Source organism: Ursus maritimus, assembly GCF_017311325.1.
Source record: "Ursus maritimus isolate PB19 chromosome X unlocalized genomic scaffold, ASM1731132v1 scaffold_X1, whole genome shotgun sequence".
Lineage (NCBI taxonomy): Eukaryota > Metazoa > Chordata > Mammalia > Carnivora > Ursidae > Ursus > Ursus maritimus.
Genome location: NW_024423319.1, coordinates 4,194,626 through 4,218,246, shown reverse-complemented (window position 1 = coordinate 4,218,246; position 23,621 = coordinate 4,194,626). Strand labels below are relative to the sequence as shown.

The following is a 23,621-nucleotide window of genomic DNA, read 5'->3' as shown; positions in this document are numbered from 1 at the left end:
CGGCTCAGGGCGTGATTCCGGCGTTCTGGGATCGAGCCCCACATCAGGCTCCTCCGCTATGAGCCTGCTTCTTCCTCTCCCACTCCCCCTGCTTGTGTTCCCTCTCTCGCTGGCTGTCTCTGTCTCTGTCAAATAAATAAATAAAATCTTTTTTAAAAAAAGAAGAAAAGTAAATACACAGGTAAAATGAAATGTAAGATAAAAAACTTGAATTAAAACAGAAGAATGGAATTTAAAATTTTAGGTCATGATCTTTTATTCATAACCAAAAAACTAAACATGGACTTTGAAATGTCATAAAATTAATATCATTTATTGTGTAATAAAATCTCATTTGTCTGTTTTCTTTCCAGCTCTCATAGCAACCATCCGAGTAAACGGTTTTATATTTTTAAGAAGCATTCTGGAACTCTCAGGTAACTAGTTGCTCTTTTTCCATTCTCTCTATTGAAAAATTGTAGTAACTTTTTTTTTAACCTGATGCTTAAGTACCTTGTTTGGAAAATGAATGATTGCTACCAGACATAAGACAGTTCTATTCATTATATCATAGATCAAGGGGAAATAGCCTATGTTTTCTAGCTAAACTTTGTTTCAGTGGCGTTAGGCATTAAGATGAAACTTTCATGGATTTGCATTATAAAATAAAAAAATAGGGGCGCCTGGGTGGCTCAGTCATTAAGCCTCTGCCTTCGACTCGGGGCATGATCCCGGAGTTCTGGGACCTAGCCCCACAACAGGCTCCACTGCTGGGAGCCTGCTTCTTCCTTTCCCACTCCCCCTGCTTGTGTTCCCTCTCTCGCTGGCTGTCTCTCTGTCAAATAAATAAACAAAATCTTTAAAAAAAAAGATATCTAGTAAATTGAATAACACTGGTTTTGATCAATATACAGCCTTCATAATTCTTAGGGGTTTTTTAAATTTTGAGATAAAAATATACAACCTGCTTACAAAAGTAATTGCTGATGAACATTTCTAAAGGCACTGATAATTAACTTTGATTATACCACACACCCTTAGCTCAGAATCCAGTGAGCATCATTTTTTCCCACATTCTTCTGATTTCTTTTGACTTCATATTCCTTTGTTTAATTATTTTGCTCATGTCGTCATTGCTATTTGAAATTACAGTGCCAAGATCTTGGTAGCACCAGGCTAAGACAAAGACTTAAGTTTAGCCAGTACTTATTTTGATGCTTTGGCTTAGTGGGAAAGTGGAGGAGGGGGTGATAGATCTCAGGATCTTTGTATTTATTATTCGTTCTGCCTTGTTGACTCTTCCGTAGATATCTGCATAGCTAGCTCTCTCACCTCCTTCAAGTCTCTAGTTCAATGAGTGAGGCTTTCTTTGACCACTCCATTCAAACTAGCATTCTTTCCCTTGAGCCCCATTCCCACCACTCCCTATCTCCCTTTATTGTTTTATTTTTCTTCACTTTTTACTTTCCAACACGTTGTATACTTCACTCTTTTGTTTATTATCTGTGTCTTCTCACTAGAATGTGTATGGTTTGGATATTTATCTATGCCAGATGTTTACCGAGCATTGAATAGTGCCTGACACATGGTAGGCATTCTGTAAAGATTTTGAGTAAATTAGTGTATATGTTGAAAATAATGTATGTGGATGATGTTGGACCAACAGTTCATAGGCAGAGGAAAGTTTGATTCTCCTGTAAAAATATATTCATGCTATTTTTAAAATATTACTAAATTCAAGGAAGTAGAATTTTACTGGAAAATTTTGTAAGAATGAAAAGGGATTTATTAATTCTAAAGATTAGAGAGTTTAATTTGATTTTTACCTCACTGTTGTCAAGCTCAGTTGTGTGCTTGGTGCTTGATTCTTGAATTGATTCTATGACTTTAAAGATCTGAGATGCTTTTTTTCTTAACTTGCATGGGCCTCAGATTTAAATAGAAAGTTGATTAATTTCTGTGTATGGGACTTAGCATATTTATAATTTTATAAAGCAGTAAATTGTGTAATTACTATTTTGTTAAAATGCAATGTTCATTTTTTATTTATTGTGCACCTATTATATATAACGCAATGTAGCAGTTCCCATTAGGCTGACAGTGATGAAGAAGGCTTGGTACAAACCTTCAAGGAATGTACAATTTATGATAAGGTGTGAATATAAGTAACTACAGTAATATAGGAAGGTTCACAATAAGTGCTGTGAGAGTTACTGATTTCAAAGGGAGGGGAGAGACTTCCACATAGAAGAAGCACAAGGGCATTCTAGTTGGAAGAAATAGTATAAATAAAAGTACAGAAAGTAAAGAGCAGAAGGCATATACAATGAATGACTAGTTCAATTTAGATGCAACATGAATTTTATATAATGTAGTATTAAGATCAAAGTCTGGGGGAATAGTTTTGGCTCAGATATAGATTGTGGAATCTTTGAAAACTAGGTTAGGGAGTTTGGACCCATTGGGGAAACTGTTGGTGTTTTGTGTAGAGTCAAGGAAGATCAGTGTGGAGGGCTTATGAGGTAAGATGTAGCTGCATGAGACACACAGACTGTTTAAGACTATTACGGTAGTTAAGACTGATTTAATAAGAATCTGGGTTAAGGTGGTAAAGTGGTAGTACACTATTTAAGAACATGGACTCTGGAATTAAAGGGCTCACTTTCAATCTAATTTTGGCCTTGGTAGGTTATTAAACTTGACCCTGTCCTTTATTTTAAAAAAAGTAATATTTGAATTTCCCTGATGGCTAATGATTTTGAACATTTTTTCATGTGTCTGTTAGCCATTTGTATGTCTTCATTGGAAAAGTGTCTGTTCATATCTTCTGCCCATTTTATGATTTGTTTATTTGTTTCTCGTGTATTGAGTTTGAGAAGTTCTTTGTAGATCTTGGATACCAGTCCTTTATCTGTAGTGTCATTTGCAAATATATTCTCCCATTCCGTGGGCTGCCTCTTAGTTTTTCTGACTGTTTCCTTGGATGTGCAGAAACTTTTAATCTTGATGAAGTCCCATAAATTCATTTTATCTTTTGTTTCTCTTGCCTTTGGGGATGTGTCATGAAAAAGGTTGCTTTGGCCGATGTCGTAGAGGTTGCTGCCTATGTTCTCCTCTAGAATTTTGATGGATTCCTGTCTCACATCGAGGTCTTTCATCCATTTGGAGTTTATTTTTGTGTATGGTGTGAGATAGTGGTCAAGTTTCATTCTTTTGCATGTAGCTGTCCAATTTTCCCAGCACCATTTATTGAAGAGACTGTCTTTTTCCCACCGGATGTTTTTTCCTGCTTTATCAAATATTAGTTGCCCAAAGAGCCGAGGGTCCATTTCTGGGCTCTCTATTCTGTTCCATTGGTCTATGTGTCTGTTTTTGTGCCAGTACCATGCTGTCTTTGTGATCACAGCTTTGTAGTACAGCTCGAAATCCGGCATTGTGATGCCCCCAGCTTTGTTTTTCCTTTTCAACAGTTCCTTGGAGATTCGGGGCCTTTTCTGTTTCCATACAAATTTAAGGACTGTTTGTTCCAGTTCTTTGAAAAATGTCCTTGGTATTTTGATCGGGATAGCATTGAAAGTGTAGATTGCTCTGGGTAGCATGGACATTTTAACTATGTTAATTCTTCCGATTCATGAGCATGTCTAAAACCCTCAGCCTGGCACAGAGTTAAGTGCTCAATAAATTGTTAGTATTATAAAATATTTGAAATATTGACTGTTTTTAGAAGAAAGAGAGTCAAATTTTGAGCCTTTGTGTTGGGAGCATGACATCATAAGAGAGATTAGTTAGGAGGAATAGTTTTCGTGGGTGGAGAAGAAAGTACAATTTCAGTTTATGAAGATCATTTTTGATGTGCCAGCATGACAGCCAGGTATAAATACACAGCAGGCTGTTAAGACTGGAGCTGCGGTAGGAGTGCCTGAGTGGCTCAGTCAGTTAAGCATCCGACTCTTGGTTTCAGCTTAGGTCATGATCTCATGGGTCATGGGATGGAGCCCCCCTTGGCAGGTGGGCCCTGCTCTCAGTGGGGAAGTCAGCTTGAAAGATTCTCTCTCTCTCCCCTTCCCGCTGCTCGCACATGCATGCTCTCTCTCTCTCTCTCTCAAAATAAATAAATCTTTTTTTAAAAAAGACTAGAGCCACAGGGGAGAGAAGTCAGCCTAAGGTATGCTACTGGTTTTTATTCCTATACAAGTGAAGTACTTAAGTCTAAAGTATCCAATGAACTGTAAAAGTATGCTTATGCTCGTTAACTGACAGATAATAACAATAATTAAATTACATGATTTATTTTTAAAACCTTCCCATTTCTTTTCTAATTTTATCACCACTAAAATAAGATGCTAGATTATAGGCTCCACAGAGTTTACCCTCTTTTTTGTTCACTCTTGTATCCACAACACCTAGTAGTATGGAGTGTGTGAGGAAGGTCCTCAGAAATGTATATTGAGGGGCACCTGGGTGGCTCAGTTGATTAAGTGTCTGCCTTCGGTTCAGGTCATGATCCCAGGGTCCTGGGATCGAGTCCTGCATTGGTCTCCCTGTTCAGCATAGAGCCTGCTTTTCTCTCTCCCTCTGCTGTTCTCTCCCTTGCTCTCACTCTCTGTCTGTCAAATAAATAAATAAAAATTTTTTAAAAAAGAAATGTATGTTGAATGAATATTATGTCCTTGCTTTCCAGATGGGCGGAGACACAGAAAGAATGTGACTTGCACATGCTCTACAAATTGTTAGTGGAGCCACGACTGGGTTTTAAGTCTCTTAACCCCTGTCTTTTAGCAACCAATATGAGAGGGAACAGTTTACAAAGCACTGAATGTTAGCATAACTTAAACATGGCTCTGTCATTTTCTAGAGTACCATGTCAGATAAATCAGGCTTATATAACAAAATTGGAAATTGATGGTCATGACACATAAAAAGCAAATCAAGAGTTGTTACATGGAAAAATAATTATTAAACTTGCTATATGGACTTTTTCATAAAATATTAAAAAGATTAAAAACCTTTGCTTTCTTTTTTTCTTCATAGGGGCATTACTCTAGTGTGCCTTAAATGTGACTTCCTAACTGATTCTTCTGGTTTAGACCGTATGGCTAAACACTTGTGTCAACGCAAAACTCATACTTGCCAAGTTATAATAGAGAATGGTATGTATATATGATTGTGTTACTTTGAATTTCTGATATTTATTCCTGTATTTTTGATCAGCCACAATATGGGCTCTTCTGTATTAATAGTCTCACTCATTATCTATACTATTTTAAATGTAAAACTCTTCTTTTAATTTCAGTTCCCGAAAGTACCTCAACTTCTGAACCTACTTCTGAACCCACTTCTGAGTAAGTTTAATTTTCATTTAGTGCATTTTTCTTTTATGGATTTTAGCACTGTTGCATTTTTAAATGTATCATTAATAGAAATGAAAAATATTAAAGTATTTTGTTTTTGTTTTTGTTTTTAAAGCCGCTTGTTGAAATAGATTCCTGCTCTATGGAGCTCGTGCAACCTGGTGCAAGACAAGTTGGAATTTCCTAAGTTCAAAGTTCTGAAGTGTTTTCTTACACAAAGGCAGTTTCCTAAGTTCAAACTTCTGAAGTGTTTTCTCACACGAAGGCGGTTAAACAGCCAAGTTCATGACACTAGCTCTGATTCAGCTCTTTTCAGCTTTCAGATGGCACTAGATTCTTATTCCACCTTATCTTTGTGTCAGGTTAACATATCTTAACATATGCTTTTTTCTCCAGTTGGCTCTCTCCAAAAATAACTTTTGTTGCTATGGTCTTTTTTTGCTTTGCTTAAAATAATTTGTGTTTTTCTCTGCTGTACTTGCCTTCAGAATATTGCATTCCAAATGATATGGCTATTCATTTTCTTTGTCTGTTTTGTCTGGTTTCTTAGTTAATTTCTTATAAGTCTTACATTTTTAGGTCAGATAGCTGTCTTTTTCCTTTTTCCTTGTCTGTCATTGTTCTATTTTTCATATTTTTCAGATGCAGAAGCAACACAGAAATTTCAAAAAATGTCCAGGATACTCCTGGTCAGTGTCCCCCTTCGCTGGACACAACTGATGCCTGTTCTCTCTTTCCAAGGAATGTGAATTATTTGACTGTGAGACCTCCTCTAGATTGTGGCCTTAAGACATCAGACCTTGGGGAGAGTCCCTTCCTTCATGACTGGCCTCCCATAAGGCTGATGCTAATTTGGCCAGAGATGGACCTCAAGGCCCACCAAATTGAGCACAACTTCCCACTGGGGGCTTTGGTTCTTGATCTTATGCTTATGGGTTCATTCTAACCAAGAAAGACCCATCAAATCAATTCTTCAACATCCAAGTTGAAGTTTAATCATTTTGGCTGCTGCCCTTTAATCTTTGTCTAGTATGCATGCAGTCCAAGGAATATAAAAACTGGTTGTGTAGGGAACCAAGGTTACTTTCATGTTCTTGGAAAACAAGTTTCTAAAACTACAGTTCCAAAGTTATAGTTATTTGTACTGTCATTTGAAGTTTTATCCAGTATTATTAACCCTAGGAGTTTTCAGCAATACTAGTATTCAAAATTTTTTATGTTTAATTTTATCTTGGTTTTATATTGTCCTTCACCAAATTTATTAGTGTGTGTTTTGTTATGTCCACTTTTATCTCTTCTCTCTAAAACTTTTGTGTTTGTTTTGTTTTGTTTTAAGAACCTCAAGAAATTCTTTAGAATTCTCTACAAATTTCATGTAGCTACCTATTGATACCTTCTAGATTTGGTAATTATTCTGACCATTAGACATTATTACATCCTCTATCTTGGGACTATCATTATCTTAGTGATTATCAGTTCAAAGACATAAAGAATTGGCAAAAAACACTTCCTACAGACCTTAAAGCAAAATTTAAAGTTATGTTTCTGTACATCTAATACATAATATCTTCTTAGCCATTAATGTAATTCCTTTGGATAAAGATAATATATTCAGAAAATATTGGGACCAAAAAATGCACTTGTTTCTTGCCCATATATATATAGATGTATATTTTTTTTATTTTGGTGTTTGTTTATTTTGGTTACATTGAATATAGATTTGCTGAACAGTTTGATGTTATTACTTATTTTTTTAATAAAATTTGTATTGGTAAAGTGCCTCAGGAGTTATTCATGTAAAAGCTGTAGATTTTATCATGTAAGTAGGAGCATTGCTTTGCTTCTTACATGGAAGCCTGATTACTTGGCCTACGCACTGAGAGCTTTACTGAATGCATCTTGCAGTTTTTCCTCCAGCACAGTTAAAAGCTCACTATGTATATTTTATTAATTTCTTGGACTTTAGAGGCTGGCAAAGTCCCTTTGTGATCTTTAATAGCCATTAAGGTGGTCAGGCTCCAAAGTTGTTTGACTCAATCATGAGCGGTTTTTTTCATCTTAACATCAGAACTTCTTTTGCTTTATACTTATAATTGTACTTTGAAACGGTCTTGGTCCCTTTGGGCTGCTATAACAGAGTATCACAGACTAGGTATCATATGAACAACAGAAATTTATTTCTCACAGTTCTGGAGGCTGGGAAGTCCATGATCAAGGCACTGGCAGATTCAGTGTCTAGTGAGGACCCACTTCCAGGTTCGTAGAAGGATATTGCTGTATTCTCCTGGCAGAAGGGGTGAGAGAGTTCTCTGGGGTCTAATTTATGAGGGTACTAATCCCACACATGAGGGCTCCACCCTCTTGATGCAGTCATCTCCCAAAGGCCACACCTCCTAATACCATCACATTGGGGATTAGGTTGCAACATATGAATTCAAACGTTCAGCCTATAGCAGAAACATATTGAAAGCCAGTTTCAGTGGCCACCTGTTACACAGTCAGTCTACTTCTTGTAATTCATAGTCAAAAAAGTTAAATCCATTAGTTTTAGTTTTCCAGACTGATTTCTGCTGTAAATGATTTTCCAAAATCTCCAAAAGTGTTGTTTCTTATTAGTGTTTCTACTATTACTTGTTTTTTAATAGTAGACTTGGCAATGTTCGAGTCTTTGTTTCCATATCTGTCCCCAGAATGTTTCTTCATCCACTATCTTTCTATCCATTTTTTTTTTTACTTTTCAAAACTTATAATGAAAATATATAACCCAAATTTTGCCATCTTAACCATTCTCAAGTGAAAAATTCGGCACTAATTACATCAAGTTTTAAACTTTTGTCCAGTTATAAATTATTTGTGGTTTCAACATAGATTCTCTTTTTATATGCAGATATTTTCCCTGGCTCTGTTGTAGTCTGAGAATATGAGAAACTACATTGTTGCTATAGCAATATTTTAGGTAGGGGTACATCTTTTTGTTCTTCCATTGGATTCTATTTCTGACAGTATGTCTTAGGTTCATTTTCTGAAAGTATAATATTCTTAAGGTTCTGTGTCCTGTAGCACCATTTTTTTTTACTTTCTTTAAATAAAACATTTCAAACAGTAAACACTAAGCTTGGTTATTATAGGCAGTTAGTTGAGTTTTAATTGGTACAAATGAGTCTTAGCTTGACATTTTGATCCCATTACCCTCAGGCTTTTCTAAATAGTTCTTTCATTTGTTTCAGAAATAGCCATCTCTTGCCTGTGTGCTTTTTAAAAGGTTACAGGTGAACAAGAGGTGTGATTGGCCCAGTTTCAATGCATCACCATTCTTAGAAAAATAGCTTCTGAACTACAGAGACAGTTTCTTGCTCTTTTTTGTCACACTTCGCCAAAACATTTCTTCAGGCCTCACTTACTTGTTCAGCCAACACTTACTGAGCACTTACTATGTGCCTAACACTATTCTAGGTGCTGGAAAAAAACAGACTGAAATCTCTTCCCCGGTGGAGCTTACATTTCAGTGGTGGAAAACAAGACGATAAAAAATAAGAAAATTAAATAGTATGTTAGATGATGATCAGTGCTATGGAGAAAAATAAAGTGGGCAAGGAGGATGGTAAGTATGGGCTGGGGTTGGGAGGTTGCCATTTTAAATTTGGTGGTCAGGATAGGCCTCTGTGAGAAGAGGACATTGAGTAAAGACCTGAGGAAGTGAGGAAGTAGGCCACTGGCTTATCTATTAGAAGAGCATTCCAGAGGGAGAATAGCAAATGCAAAAGTCCTGAAGGGAAAATTGGAACCCTCACACAAGGCTGGGGGAAATGTAAAATGGTTCAGCAACAGTGGAAAACAGTTTAGCAGTTCCTCAAGAAGTTAAAACATAGAATTACCATATGGGGGCGCCTGGGTGGCATAGCGGTTAAGCGTCTGCCTTCGGCTCAGGGCGTGATCCCGGCGTTGTGGAATCGAGCCCCACATCGAGCCCCACATCGGGCTCCTCCGCTATGAGCCTGCTTCTTCCTCTCCCACTCCCCCTGCTTGTGTTCCCTCTCTTGCTGGCTGTCTCTATCTCTGTCGAATAAATAAATAAAATCTTTAAAAAAAAAAAAAAGAATTACCATATGACCCAGCAGTTCTGCTCCCAGGTATATATGCAAAAGAATCTAAAGCAGGGACTCAGATACTCATACATGCATGTTCATAGCAGCACTATTCACAATGGCTGAAAGATGGAAAGAGCCCAAGTGTCACCAACAGATGGAGGAATAAATAAATTGTAGTATATTCATACAGTGGAGTGATATTTAGCCATAGAAAGGAATGAAGTACTGATATATGCTACAAGGTAGATGGACATCAAAAACATGCTAGGTGAAAAATCCAGTCATAAGAGATCACATATTGTATAATTTCATTTATGTGTAATATCCAGAATAGATAAATCCATAGAGATGGAGAGCAGTTTGGTGTTGCCAGGGGCTGAGAGGGCAGTGGGGAATGGGGAGTGACTACTTAATGGGTACAGGGTTGACCTTGGGGTATGATGAAAATGTTTAGGAACTAAATAAAGATGGTTATACAACATTGTGAATGTACTAAATGCCACTGAATTGTTCACTTTAAGATGGTTGACTTTTTAGATTTTAAGGTATGTGAATCTCACCTCTATAAAAAAAAACTTAAGCTTAGCAAATTAGAAATATGAAGGAAACCTTTTTAACCTAACCTAATAAAAATCAGCTAACATAATGATGAAAGGTGGAAAGAACAAGTCCTGAAGTAGGATCATGCCTAGCTCAAGGAACAGCAACAAGACTGATGGGGCTACAGTGGAGTGGGGCTAGAGGGAGCATGTAGTAGGAGATGGGGCCTATGAGGTGATGTGGACCATATAGTATAGGGCCTCCTAGGCAATTGTAAGGATTTGGCTTTCATTCAGAGACGGGAAGCCGTTAGTGGATTCTGAATGGAGAAGTCTTTTCTACCTCAATGAAAAACAAAAAATCTTTTTTTTTTTAGTAGGCTCCATGCCCAGCGTGGACCCCAGTGTGGGGCTTAAACTCATGACCCTGAGATCAAGACCTGAGCTGAGAGCAAGAGTTAGACGCTTAACTGACTGAGCCACCAGGCACCCCCACAAAAATTCTTTATTATAGTCTTAACAGGATCACCCTAACTGCTGTCTTGAGAATAAGCTGCAGGGGACCAAGGGCAGAATTAGGGACATCAGCTACGAAGCTGTTGTAATAATCCAGCTGGGAGATAATAGAGGTTTAATTAGGATGATGAGAGTGTAGGTGATAAGTGGCTCAACTGAGGGCATATCTTGAAGGTTGAGCCAACAGAATTTGCTATGGATTTGGATATGAAGTATGAGAGAAGTAGTGTTGTGGAGGACAGCACAGTCATGAGCTAAAGCAACTGGAAAGGTGATGTTACTAACTGAAATGAAGAAGACTAAAGTATGAGTAGATTTGGGAGGGAAGATGAGGACTTTGATTTGGGACATGTTTGCATTTGAGGTGCCTAACAGATATCCTAAGTGGGGATGTCGTGGACATCCTGTTGTGTGAGTTTGGAGTTGAGAGGAGAGGCCCAGGCTGTCAGTAACCTTTAAATTTATTAAAGAGTCACAAGACTATGGATCACCAAGGAATAGAACAGGGCGAGAGAAAGGTCAAGGTCCACAGATGGAGCTCCAGGGCATGCTAACAATAAAAGGTTTGAGAGATGAGAGGGAATCAGCGGAGGAGACTAAGGAGTGGCTGGTATAAATTGTTCTTAGGAGAAAATGAATTCAGAATGCCACATACCACCATCCCTAATAGCAGAAACAGGGACTCTTTCAACATTGAGAGAACAAAATACCCCAATCACTCCTAGGCATGGTTAACTCTCCTCCTGGACTCTTGTAAAAGTAACAGTCTTTACTTGTCCAAAGGAAATCATCTAGATCTGGAATGAATGTCCATAATTTATAAATGGTCTGCAACATAAAGGTGCCATGGTCAAATAATGTAGGAAATACTGGGTTACAGTTGCATAGATCTTTATTATGGGATTGTTCATGCTACATGTGGTCTGTGGTTCTCCAGGAGAATTTAGTGAGCACTTACTGGACCCTGGAATTCCCCCCCCCCACTTAATAACTTCTAAACATCCATCTCCACAAGATACAGTGTGGAGAATGCTGACCCAGACTATTGTCAGATTTTCTGAATTGAAAAATAAAAAATAGTTGAATGAGGGCGTTGCCTAAGATGAACTTCTAGACATTTCATTCATGTCATGAATCATTTGTAAGGTGGCATTATGTAGCTGGAGGCTAGTAATATCCATTTTCATAGTCTTAGAATTTTTTCTAAGTAGTCTAGATTTTTTCCTACATTGGGAAAAAATCGTATGCTCATTATGATGTTTGTAAAATCTAAGAAATACATAACTGGAATAGACCAGTAATTTGTGTTGGAGGGCATCGTCATTTTATATTATTTCAAACTCCAGAAGCTTCAGACTCTGATTGTAATAATGTCTAGCTTCTCTCTATAACTTATGCTTAGCTTATCAATCTATGCACTTGCCTACTTTTCTTGAAACCATTGCTATTTTCAGCCTATTATTATCTATTAAGGAGTTTCTTACTCTGTAAAGTTTACTTCCTGCTTACACAGCTTCAAGAGATCTCCCTTGATACTAAGATTATGAGCTTCAGTACCGGACTCCAGAGTAAACCCTCCCTGTACCTTCGAGGGGCAATGTGATGGAGGGGCTAAGAGTCCAGACCCTCCAGCAGACTGCTTAGGTGGGATGGAGTTCCTACCCTATCAATGATTAAACATGTGTGACTTTGAGCTCTGTGCCTCAGTTTCCTCATTTGTAAAATGCAAACAACAGCACCTACTCCTAGGGCTGGGGGAATTAAATGACTTCATACGTGTGTATAGCACTTAGAACAGTGAGTGGCACACAGGAATGTAAGTCACCATTGTTACTATTATTGTTAAAGTTTAACCCTTCCTGATTTATTTTTGTTTTCATTTTATTCAGATAGAATGGCCCTAATCTTCACCCTATTTTTCTTTTATTTATGTATTCATTCATTCATTTATTTAATTTATAGAGAATGCATGCAAGAGCGGGGGGGGGGGGGGCAAAGGAGAGGGACAGGGGATCCCAAGCATACTCCCTGCTGAGCACCGAGCTGGAGGCAGGGTTCAATCTCACAACATTGAGACCACAAACCCAACCGAAATCAAGAGTCAGATGTTTAAACAATTGAGCCACCCAGGCGCGCCCACCCTATTTTTCATTATGACCTTCCTACAGTCATTTCTGGTGATTTTCTTTTCCTTAACCCATTGTGTCTTTCTTGAGAGTGATTGGTGAAGCACAGAGTACTAAAGGTCGGCACACCATTAGATTTTTCGTGTCTCAAGCTCACCAGACTTCTGTTTTTATGGGACATCTGTGAATGCTCCTAGGTTCGTCTGAGTCATAACTGCCTTTTAAAATAGTATTAAGGTATTTTCCCTAAATTATACTGCCCTTCCCTTGACCACACCATGGTTCGCCTCACACTCAAACTCACACACCTCACTTCTCTGATTTTGAGATCCCTCTTCAGCCTCACTCCTGTCACTTTGTTATTCGACCCCCTGGAAAAGCTTGCTGTTCTCAACAAACTCGGGGAGGCTAAGGTGTATCTCTTCTATTGTTTGTAATCCTTCACACTGAAAAATACCCACTTATTCAGACCACTGTGATGTATGCTGGTGTACATAGAGTTAAACCTTGAAATAAGACAGTCCTAGGTTTAAATCCTGGTTTTGTATCTAACCAGCTGTGTAGCCTCAAATAGTCTACCTCAAGCCTTGGCTTTTTCATCAGTGAAAGGTATGTAATGGCAACTTCCTCACAAGTTTGCTATAACAATTTGTGTGTGTGTGTGTGTGTGTAAGATTTGGCACTGGCTTGACAAAAAGTAGGCATTGGATAAATGCCGCTGCTCCCAATCCTACCACTCATGTTAGTGCTCTTCTGCGGCTGCTCCTGCTGTTAACTGCTTTCGTTGCTGTTACTATTACCACTGCTGAGAGGAGACTCTGGAAGCCACTCGTCAGTGGACTCTTCTCCTTGACAGTTTTAGTGGCAATCCATCAGCACTGTGGTTATCTGGAACTTTGTGTTCTAGTTCCCAGGTCTCACAACACATTCCTCCGAACTGCTGCGTGATGTTTTATCACAGTGCTTCAATTACATGGGGTATAATTTTGCAACGTTGGAAGTGAATGCAGTTCTGTCTAAAGGCTATGGAACGACACTGCCTTGTTGGCGACTAGTATAGAAGATTTGTTCATTTCCTCCAGATCTGCTTTGGAGGAAAACATGTCTTTCGTGCTTAGGGAATCCTTTCCATACGGGATGCTTTTTAGTAATTATTACCAGCAATTCGTTTCCAGGCATCTCAGCTACTTATCCAATGTTATTAATTTTGTGGGAAAGTATAATTGTAAATATCAACAGTAAAGTGGCCTTTTTGTAGGACTCTGAAATGATTAAGAAGTTCCCTTTTTTCAGAGGTTAAGGATATTGTTACTCAGTCTTGGAATTGCTCTGTTTGCCCCTTATCTCCTTCCTGCTTTCCATCTTCTCCAGTATATCTACCAGACTAAATTAATTATAACGTAGAAGGAACATTTTAAGTTGTACAAGTTTCTTTGCTTGATAAAATTTTAAGAATACAATGGGGTAATTCTAGCAAGTCTTCAGAGCCTCAGAGCATAAGAATTCTTTTTTTAAGATTTATTTATTTGAGAGAAAGAGAGTGCACGTGCACGCAAATGAATGGAGGGCAGAAGGAGAGGGAGAATCACAAGCAGACTCCCTGCTGAGCACGGAGCGCGATGCCTGCTCTATCCCACAACCCCAAGATCATGACCTGAGCTGAAACCAAGAGTCAGATGCCCAGCCGATGAGCCATCCAGGCACCCCTGGAGCGTAAGAATTCTTGAGTGAATCAGTAAATATCTCAACCTTAGATAACTAGGCTATTTAACCAGTTGTCTTATTGATTAAATCAAATGTCCTAAAGACCACAATGTGAAGTGATTTTAAAAGTTTATTTAGTTCTTTTGGTGACTTTCAAGTGGCTTTGTGGTCAAATTACCACAGTTCTGAATAATTTAAAAGAACATATTCAATGCAGCTTCTTTTTCAGAACTGAATTATTAGGAAAAACCTGAATGATCTTTCATTTTCATTTCTTCCTGGTGTTCTTTATGTCAGAGGAATTGAATAAGTATAATATATAAACTTTTTTCCATAAACTACTTTTCATATATATTAGTTAAATTTTCAAAAAAAATCCTGTAAAGATGGTTTTTAATCCCATTTTACAGATGAGCAAACTGAGTTCACTTGCATTCTGAAAATAGTATCAGGAAGTACTGACTTGTTCACATTACAGAAACATTATCCTCCCTGCCCCAGCTTTAGTCAAATCTGAGCATTTTCATTAATAAAAGATATGCACAATTTCAAAGCTGACTTCTGGTCTGTAGACAAATAAGCAATCCTTATTCAGAGGCCTAAAACTGCATTATCTTCATAGGTGGCTTAAAATACATATGAACATTTAGGGGCGCCTGGGTGGCACAGCGGTTAAGCGTCTGCCTTCAGCTCAGGGCGTGATCCTGGAGTTATGGGATCGAGCCCCACATCAGGCTCCTCCGCTATGAGCCTGCTTCTTCCTCTCCCACTCCCCCTGCTTGTGTTCCCTCTCTCGCTGGCTGTCTCTCTCTCTGTCGAATAAATAAATAAAATCTTTAAAAAAAATACATATGAACATTTTTAAAAAGCTAATGCATGGTCCCACTGTTTGTTGTTCATAGGAAAGGAGCACTGGAAAGGATCTTAGAGGTCATTTCTTCCCATCTCAAATGGTGCAAGAAGCTCTTCTAAAATACCTCTTTTGAATGAAAACAGTTCCAATTGTTTGAACCAGCCCATTCCTAGACTTTCCATCTCCCTATCCTGCCCTCCCATCCTAGGAGGACAGTTTGATCCTTGGTTGCCTACTGAGCCCCTGCCCCCAGGTTCTGGGCCTATACCTGAGCTAATAGTGATTAAGCCAGTTCAAGACCTGGCATCTAGCATCAACTCCCAACTCATCGACTACTTAGTCTTAAATGCAGCAGGAGTAGAGCCCTTAGTCCCAGGCCCAGGAACACATCCTCCTCTTGGGCTTAAGAGAAACAGAGAAGAATAAGAGAAGTTAGCATTGTGACTAGCTCTGCAGTTAGATCTTGGTCATACCCTGCTCTAATACTGGGCAGCATTGTGACCCTGGGCAGCTACTTTGATCATTCCGTGCCTCACAGGTTATGGTGAGGATTACACATGATAGCCCATGTTAAACACATAACCGAGTACTTGGTGCATAGTAAACAATGTTGGGCGCCTGGGTGGCTCAGTTGGTTAAGCGTCTGCCTTTGGCTCAGGTCATGATTCCAGGGTCCTGGGATGAGTCCCACATTGGGCTCCCTGCTCAGTGGGGAGTCTGCTTCTCCCTCTGTCCTGCCCCTCTGCTCGTGATCTCTCTCTCACACACACACTTTCTCTCTCTCAAATAAATAAATAAAATCTTTTTTAAAAAACATTAGCTGCCATTAATAATTGTTATTATTTCAGTTGGAGGAATAGAGGTTGGAAACTAGGCTAGGTCTGATATTCTTCCCATCTAATGATCTCCTTGGAAGGATAGGCAAAACCACAGTACCGGGGCTACATCCTCTATCCGAAGCATTGGGATCTCCACCTGGAATTGATGGGTAAGGATCAGGTAGGCCAGATTTCTTATCCATGCTTTTACCTGATGCTTCCTCCAGTACTTTAAGATTAAATGCGAAGGGTCACAGTACTTACTTTATCACTAGGGAAGGGATTAAGTACCAACTACAGAGTCAGCTCAGGTCTTGAGGTCCGTTTCTCAGTCTATTTCAGCTGGCATAGAGGACTACTCTTGTGCCCTCAATGGTATCTCCTAAGACTCAGGCTTCCTTGCCCACCCAGCTTCAAAACCTAGCTCCCAGGGCAGGTGAGGTGCTTCGCAATGTCTCTTCCCCCTCCTTGCTGCCATCTAGTAGTTCCTACCAGGGTCTGCGGATTTCCCTTAGGAGAGGTGAGCCCTAGTGATTTGGTAGAGGTAGCTTACTTCGTAGGGTACCCCTTAACATGAGATCTCCCCTCTTAACAAATGTTAGGTGTTTTTACCACACACCAAAAAAGGAGGGACACAAAGAAACTTTTGGAGGTGATGGATGGGTTTATAACCTTGATTGTGGTAATGATTTTATGGGTACATGCTTATGCCCGAACTCATCAAATTGTATAAATTCAGTAAGTTCCGTTTTTTAATATATCAATTATACCTCAATAAAGCTATTTTAAAAAAATTAGTAGTTCTTCTAGTTTCAGGTGTCTAAATGCCCAGACTGGGACCTCCTTCTGTACGGGTTTCCAACCCAGGAAATGGTCAGTACCAGTCAGAAAAACTCCTACTGGTAAACACTTTCCAACCTTCACGAATTTTAACCAGCAGAGGGCACACAGCAGGCGTGCAATCTCCACTGAATTACCAATTTGAGTCTTGCGTGGAGTGGTCCTCAGGGCGGCTGGGTTAGGTGGTTGCCCAGATCACTAGTTTTGAAGCTCTGGATTGGGAAAGGTAGTTTCTGATTTGAGAGTTCATCAGGAAGCCTGGGGACACCCAGTTACCCAGAGAGAGCACAAGCCAGAGAGAAGAGACCTGGAGGCACATGAGAACCAACTATGTACATTTTAAAAATACGAATTCCTGAGCCCTGCCCCCAGATCTAGTAGACCAGAGTATCTGGGGCTAGTATCCCAGGAATCTGTACTTTAACAAGTTGCCAAGTGAGTTCATAGAGTTGGCTATGAGCCAGCATTTGGGAGCCGCTAATCTAAGGGAATTTCTGGGACCCTATCTCGGTCCTGCTGCCCCAGTGCCAGTTGTTAGGGTCATAGATATTTAAGGGAACTTGGAGTCAGAACAAGATTTGAAACCAGTGGAACCTAGGCCAGCCCTTCTAGAGGGAGCAAGGCCTCTCCCAGTGGGGGGATGAGGGATGGTGAGTGGAGGAGAGTCTATAAGTTAAGGCAGTGATTCTGTCCCCTCAGGTGTTACAAGAGGATAATCATTGACCTCTTTCTGCATCTGCCACTTGAAGTTGCTAGAGAAGCTGAACCTTGATACCCAGGGAGCTCTCAGCACATCTCCACACCCTCCATCCCCACTCCACACTCAGGATGGGCTGGAGCCAGTTTCACTTGAGGGCTGGGCTTCTCCAGCTATTCTGGACTGGGTATCCCTCCTGGGCACTGCTCTAGGTGGTGGTGCTCAGAGCAGCATCTGGTCTTGGGCTCTGTGACCAAAGGATCCTGCTGAGATAGTCCTCTGCCTCATTGAACTTGGCCAAAACAAGTCCATCAGGCTGAATCTGGTGGCCTGGGCAAATGCACAGATACTGGGAGAGGGATAGTTGGGGGGGCAGTGACAATATCCTACAGCCCCAAAGGCTGAGCAGCAGAATCCAGCTGTCTATATAGTTCCCAGCTATTGTCCAAGGCAGGGATATCTTGGGACTCCTTTGGCTCAGAGCTGACAATTCTGTCAGCCACTTGGGCTTCTTGCAGAGATCTCGTCAAGGGTCCCATTCAAGGAGGAATGTTCCCATTCTGGCCTCCTGGATATTGAGTGACCTGCTTGCCAAACCCCCATGGATCAGGGGGACTGGCTGAAGTGAACCTGCAATTCCTGCAAGGGTTCTGGAGCTTGGAACTAGCTAGAAAGACAGTATAATATCATAGAGCCTAGACTTAAGACAGATCTCGCTTTGCCACTTACTATATCGGACAAGTCACTAAGTCTGTCAGCATATCTATGTTCATATATGTAAAATGAAAATAATTATCTGCACCTCATAGGGTTGAGGGAGCATTAAATGAGCTAGTGAAGGAATGTAGTGTTTTAGCACAGGGCCTGGTATATAATAGGCATTCAAATGTTGGTAGTTATTTCTCTGGGTCCTGTCTCTGTTACACAGGTGAAGACTCAAGGGTATAGCTCCGAAAAGTAAAGAGGAGCTGTAGAGGAGACATCCTGGCCATCATGGATCATTCCAGAGACATAGGCTGAATGAGAGGCCTGGAAGCACCTTACTTCATTTGATTCTCCCTGCTCCTCACAACCCTCACAACAAGGTTGTCACGATTCTCTGGCCTCCTGAGTCCCCTCCGTCTGGTTGCATTCTGGGAACAGCCCATTCCCAAATTATTTGTCTCAATCCGATGGATGCCTGAAGGCCACTGTGCCACCCTGCTGATGCCAGCAGAAAGTTCTAGGGCTGGGAGACTGGGTGAAGCCCGGAGAGTCTCAGGATTCCAAGACTTCTTGGCTGTTCCCAGGTACCTGAGGAAGAGCAGTGTCATTACTGCAGGAAAGAACAGGATCACGAAGGTGAAACTCAGAGGACAGAGGCAGGTAGGATTGGTGAGTGCCTGCTAGTCACAGCAAAATTACCAGAGCCTTGGCAGGACCAAAAGATGATAGTCTTGGGAAAGTTCAGAGTCTGGTTTTTAAGGTGGCGGCCAGCCAGCATATTTAAATGCTGAGGTGACAGTCCTGAGGCCCACACTCAGGAGTTACCCAGGAAAGGTGTCTATTCCTCTCAGAGGAGCTAAGAAAAAGTAGAGGCTTTTCCCTTTCTTGCTGGTCAGCTAGTCTGCTGAGTCTTTCCAAAGGTTACTGAGTCCAGATGATGCTAAAACTTTCCACTGGCTTCCCACTACACGTAAATAAAACCCTAGCCAATAGACCTGGCCTTACCTACTTCTCAACCTCACCTCCCATATTTTCCCCCTTGCTCACACTAGCCTCTTTTCAGTTCCTCAAACGCACCAAACTCATTTCTGCCTCAGGGCCCTGGCATTTGCCGATTCCTCTGCTTGGGGTTCTTTTTCTGACCTTATTATCCCTGGTTGCTTTTCTTCATTCAGGTCTCAGCTCAAACATTCTCTCTTCAAAGATATCTCCTTTTTTTTTAAATAATTTTTATTTTGTTATATTAGTCACCATACAGTACATCCCCAGTTTTTGATGCAATGTTCCATGATTCATTATTTGCGTATAACACCCAGTGCACCATGCAATACGTGCCCTCCTTAATACCCATCACTGGCCTATCCCAATCCCCCACCCCCTCCCCTCTGAAACCCTCAGTTTGTTTCCCAGAGTCCACAGTCTCTCATGGTTCATTCCCCCTTCTGTTTACCCTCCCTTCATTCTTCCCTTCCTTTTCCTACTGATCTTCCTACTTCTTATGTTCCACAAATGAGTGAAATCATGTGATAATTGTCTTTCTGTGCTTGACTTATTTCACTTAGCATTATCTCCTCCAGTCCCGTCCATGTTGCAGCAAATGTTGAGAACTCATTCATTCTGATAGCTGAGTAATATTCCATTGTATATATGGACCACAACTTCTTAATCCGGTCATCTGTTGAAGGGCATCTTGGCTCCTTCCACGCTTTGGCTATTGTGGACAATGCTCCTATGAACACTGGGGTGCATATGGCCCTTCTCTTCACTACGTCTGTATCTTTGGGGTAAATACCCAGTAGTGCAATGGCTGGATCATAGGGTAGCTCAATTTTTAACTTTTTAAGAGACCTCCAACACTGTTTTCCAGAGTGGCTGTACCAACTTGCATTCCCACCGACAGTGTAAGAGGGATCCCCTTTCTCCACATCCTCTCCAATATTTGTTGTTTCCTGCCTTGTCAATTTTTGCCATTCTAACTGGCGTAAGGTGGTATCTCAGTGTGGTTTTGATTTGAATTTCCCTGATGGCTAATGATGTTGAACATTTTTTCATGTGTCTGTTAGCCATTTGTATGTCATCATTGGAAAAGTGTCTGTTCATATCTTCTGCCCATTTTTTTATTTGATTATTTGTTTCACATGTATTGAGTTTGAGAAGTTCTTTGTAGATCTTGGATACTAGTCTTTTATCTGTAGTGTCATTTGCAAATATCTTCTCCCATTCCGTGGGCTGCCTCTTAGTTTTTTTGACTGTTTCCTTGTCTGTGCAGAAGTTTTTATCTTGATGAAGTTCCACAAGTTCATTTTTTCTTTTGTTTCTCTTGCCTTTGAAGATGTGTCATGAAAAAAGTTGCTGTGGCCGATGTCAAAGAGGTTGCAGCCTATGTTCTCCTCTATGATTTTAATGGATTCCTGTCTCACATCGAGGTCTTTCATCCATTTGGAGTTTATCTTTGTGTATGGTGTGAGAGAGTGGTCAAGTTTCATTCTTTTGCATGTAGCTGTCCAATTTTCCCAGCACCATTTATTGAAGAGACTGTCTTTTTTCCACTGGATGTTTTTTCCTGCTTTGTCAAAGATTAGTTGCCCAAAGAGCCGAGGGTCCATTTCTGGGGTCTCTATTCTGTCCCATTGGTCTATGTGTCTGTTTTTGTGCCAGTACCATGCTGTCTTTGTGACCACAGCTTTGTAGTACAGCTCAAAATCCGGCATTGTGATGCCCCCAGCTTTGTTTTTCCTTTTCAACAGTTCCTTGGAGATTCGGGGCCTTTTCTGTTTCCATACAAATTTAAGGACTATTTGTTCCAGTTCTTTGAAAAATGTCCTCGGTATTTTGATCGGGATAGCATTGAAAGTGTAGATTGCTCTGGGTAGCATGGACATTTTAACTATGTTAATTCTTCCGATCCATGAGCATGGAATATCTTTCCATCTTTTTATGTCTTCCTCAATGTCTTTCAAGAGTGATTTATAGTTTCTAGAATATAGGTCCTTTACGTCTCTGGTTAAGTTAATTCCAAGGTAACGTATGGTTTTTGGTGCTATTGTAAATGGGATGGATTCCCTAATTTCTCTTTCTTCGGTCTCGTTATTCGTGTATAGAAATGCAACTGATTTCTGAGCATTTATTTTGTATCCCGCCACGTTACTGAATTGCTCTATAACTTCTAATAGTTTGGGAGTGGCTTCTTTTGGGTTTTCCATATAGAGTATCATGTCATCTGCAAAGAGAGACATTTTGACTTCTTCTTTGCCAATTTGAATACCTTTGATCCCTTTTTGTCGTCTGATTGCTGTTGCAAGGACTTCTAGTACTATGTTGAATAATAGTGGCGAGAGTGGGCATCCTTGTCGAGTTCCTGATCTTAAGGGAAAGGCTTCCAGCTTTTCCCCATTGAGAATAATATTTGCAGTAGGCTTTTCATAGATGGCTTTTATGAGATTGAGAAATGTACCTTCTATTCCTACACTCTGAAGGGTTTTAATCAGGAAAGGATGCTGTATTTTGTCAAATGCTTTTTCGGCATCGATTGAGAGGATCATATGGTTCCTGAGTCTTTTCTTGTTGATATGATGTATCACGCTGATTGATTTGCGAATATTGAACCACGCTTGCATCCCAGGTATGAATCCCACTTGATCGTGATGGATAATCCTTTTAATGTACTGTTGGATTCTATTAGCAAGTATCTTGTTGAGGATTTTGGCGTCCATATTCATTAGGGAAATCGGTCTGTAATTCTCCTTTTTGAGGGGGTCTTTGCCTGGTTTGGGGATCAAGGTAATATTGGCCTCATAGAATGAGTTTGGTAGCTTTCCTTCTGTTTCTATTTTTTGAAATAGCTTTAGGAGAATAGGTATTATTTCTTCTTTGAATGTTTGGTAGAATTCCCCAGGAAAACCGTCCGGGCCTGGAGTTTTGTTATTTGGAAGGTTGTTTATCACTGACTCAATTTCTTCATAATTAATTGGCCTGTTTAAGGAATCAATTTCTTCCGGTTTCAATCTTGGTAGTTTATAGGTTTCCAGGAAGGATTCCATCTCTTCCAGATTGCTTAGTTTATTGGCATATAGCTGTTGATAAAAATTTCTAATAATCCTTCCAATTTCAATGGTGTTCGTCGTGACCTCTCCTTTTTCATTCATAATTTTAATAATCTGGGTCCTTTCTCTTTTCTTTTGGATAAGTCTTGCCAGTGGTCTGTCAATTTTATTGATTCTCTCAAAGAACCAGCTTCTAGTCCTGTTGATCTGCTCTACTGTACTTCTGGTTTCTGCTTGATTGATTTCAGCTCTAATTTTGGTCAACTGCTTCCTCGTGCGTGGATTAGGCCTGTCCCTCTGTTGCTGTTCCAGCTTCTTGAGGTGAGAATATAAAAACTGCATTTTAGATTTTTCTATTCTTTTGAGTGAGGCTTGGATGGCTATGTATTTCCCCCTTAGGACTGCCTTTGCAGTATCCCATAGGTTTTGGACTGTTGTATTTTCATTCTCATTGGTCTCCATAAATTGTTTAATTTGATTTTTGATTTGTTTTCTGTGACTCTTCTGAGAGTCAGAGCAGCAGTGGCCGTATCCCAGCCCCTGTCTCAGAACAGAGAGATGGCAGTCCGCTCTCCACTGAGCTCTCTTGGCCACTTTAACTCTGTTTCTGTCAGTGCTGCTAAAAACCCCGCAGCGTCCTGGGTTGTGCGCCCCACAGCCGCCCTCCCAGCCCTCACTTCCAGGGCCGGCACGTCTCTGTCCTAGTGCTTCTAACACCACCAGCCGCCCCGGTTCCCATGCGCACTCCCAAGCTCCCGGTATCAGTCTGGTTCCGGTGAGCACTTCAGAGTGCCGGTTTTCAGTCTAGCCACGCACGCGAGGGCTCCCGAGCTCTGGGTTTCAGTCTAGTTCAAGTGAGCGCTCCAGAGCTCCCTGTTTCAGTGTGGTTCGCGCGCACTCTGGAGCTCCGGTTTTCAGTCTGGTCACGCGTGTTCCCTGGGCTCACGGTCTCAGTCTGTTCTCTCGCGGGTGCCGGTCCCGGCCCTGCAGCCAGGTCAAGTGCCAAAGACAACACAACAGCAGGTCGTGTCCTGGGTAAGGAGTCAACATCTGAAGTCTGAGACAACGCACCAGGTTATTCTGTTGGGGAGAAGCAAAGCAACAGGGGTTTCAGCAGGCAGTTCACCAACAGACAACAGGCTCCCGGCCCCTTGGGTGAGATTCAGGGGCAGGGTATTGGGTGGGGACAACTAGTAAGAAAACACAGGCCTAACCAGGGAACTAGGCAGGCTCCAAAGATGGATCCAGGCAGAAGCCAAGTGATGAAAACCAGACCGGTAGCTGGGACTCAGCCTGAGGCCAGGTGGAGGGGTGGGATGGGGATGGGGTGGGGAGTTAGCCAGTTCTGGAGCAAGAGGGTTG

The 23,621-nt window shown here is 40.7% G+C and overlaps 1 protein-coding gene across 2 annotated transcripts in view; it reads left to right on the top strand.

The window, feature by feature from the left end:
- Nucleotides 1-7,106, top strand: part of ZNF280C (zinc finger protein 280C) — a 63,225-nt gene extending 56,119 nt beyond the window's left edge. Inside the window, exons 16-19 of one of the 2 annotated variants that reach the window (XM_040627336.1) lie at nt 354-416; nt 5,011-5,129; nt 5,273-5,321; nt 5,446-7,106. In XM_040627336.1, coding sequence (XP_040483270.1) covers nt 354-416; nt 5,011-5,129; nt 5,273-5,321; nt 5,446-5,461 — 247 coding nt within the window. In that variant the 3' untranslated portion in view covers nt 5,462-7,106. Of the gene's footprint in view, nt 1-353; nt 417-5,010; nt 5,130-5,272; nt 5,326-5,445 lie in introns of those variants that run through there. The other variant, XM_040627338.1, reaches the window with a different exon arrangement.
- The last annotated feature ends 16,515 nt before the right edge of the window (nt 7,107-23,621 follow it).